Source organism: Eimeria mitis, genomic scaffold, assembly GCF_000499745.2.
Source record: "Eimeria mitis Houghton genomic scaffold, Emh_scaff155, whole genome shotgun sequence".
Taxonomy (NCBI): Eukaryota; Apicomplexa; class Conoidasida; order Eucoccidiorida; family Eimeriidae; genus Eimeria; species Eimeria mitis.
In genome coordinates this window covers 16,859-17,295 of record NW_013569740.1, presented here as the reverse complement: position 1 = coordinate 17,295, position 437 = coordinate 16,859, and the positions used below count along the sequence as shown (strand labels likewise).

At 55.6% G+C, this 437-nt stretch overlaps 1 protein-coding gene across 1 annotated transcript in view; it reads right to left on the bottom strand.

The window, feature by feature from the left end:
* Positions 1-437, bottom strand: part of EMH_0000930 (uncharacterized protein) — a gene marked incomplete at both ends in the record, with an annotated part of 2,762 nt that overhangs the window by 155 nt on the left and 2,170 nt on the right. The window contains one exon of the mRNA XM_013495385.1: positions 3-437. Within this exon, the coding sequence (XP_013350839.1) occupies positions 3-437 (435 nt within the window). The remainder of the gene's footprint in view (positions 1-2) is intronic.

The following is a 437-nucleotide window of genomic DNA, read 5'->3' as shown; positions in this document are numbered from 1 at the left end:
GAAAGTAATTTGCTGCTCTATCTGCTGCTTCTTCTGTTGCATAGTCAATCAATGCTGAGCCCCAAGCATCTGGTTTAGGTGTATATTCAACTCTTATTACTGCTGCTGCTGCTGCTGCTGCTGCTGCTGCTGCTGCTGCTGTTGATGATGATGATGCTGCAGATGGTGCTGCTGCTGCTGCTGCTGCTGCTGCTGCTGCTAGCAATGTATGCTGAGCTACACCAGGCGGTATATTACCTACAAAGACGCGGCCCCCCCTCGATCGTCTCTCATACGGTAGCTGCAGCTGCTCGTGCTGCTGCTGCTGCTGCTGCTGCTGCTGCTGCTGCTGCTGCTGGTGCTGGTGTGCGTGGTGGTGCGGGTGGTGGTGGTGGTGGTGGTGATGGTGGTGGTCTTGCTGCTGCTGCTGCTGCTGCTGCGATTCGTTTGTTAGAGCG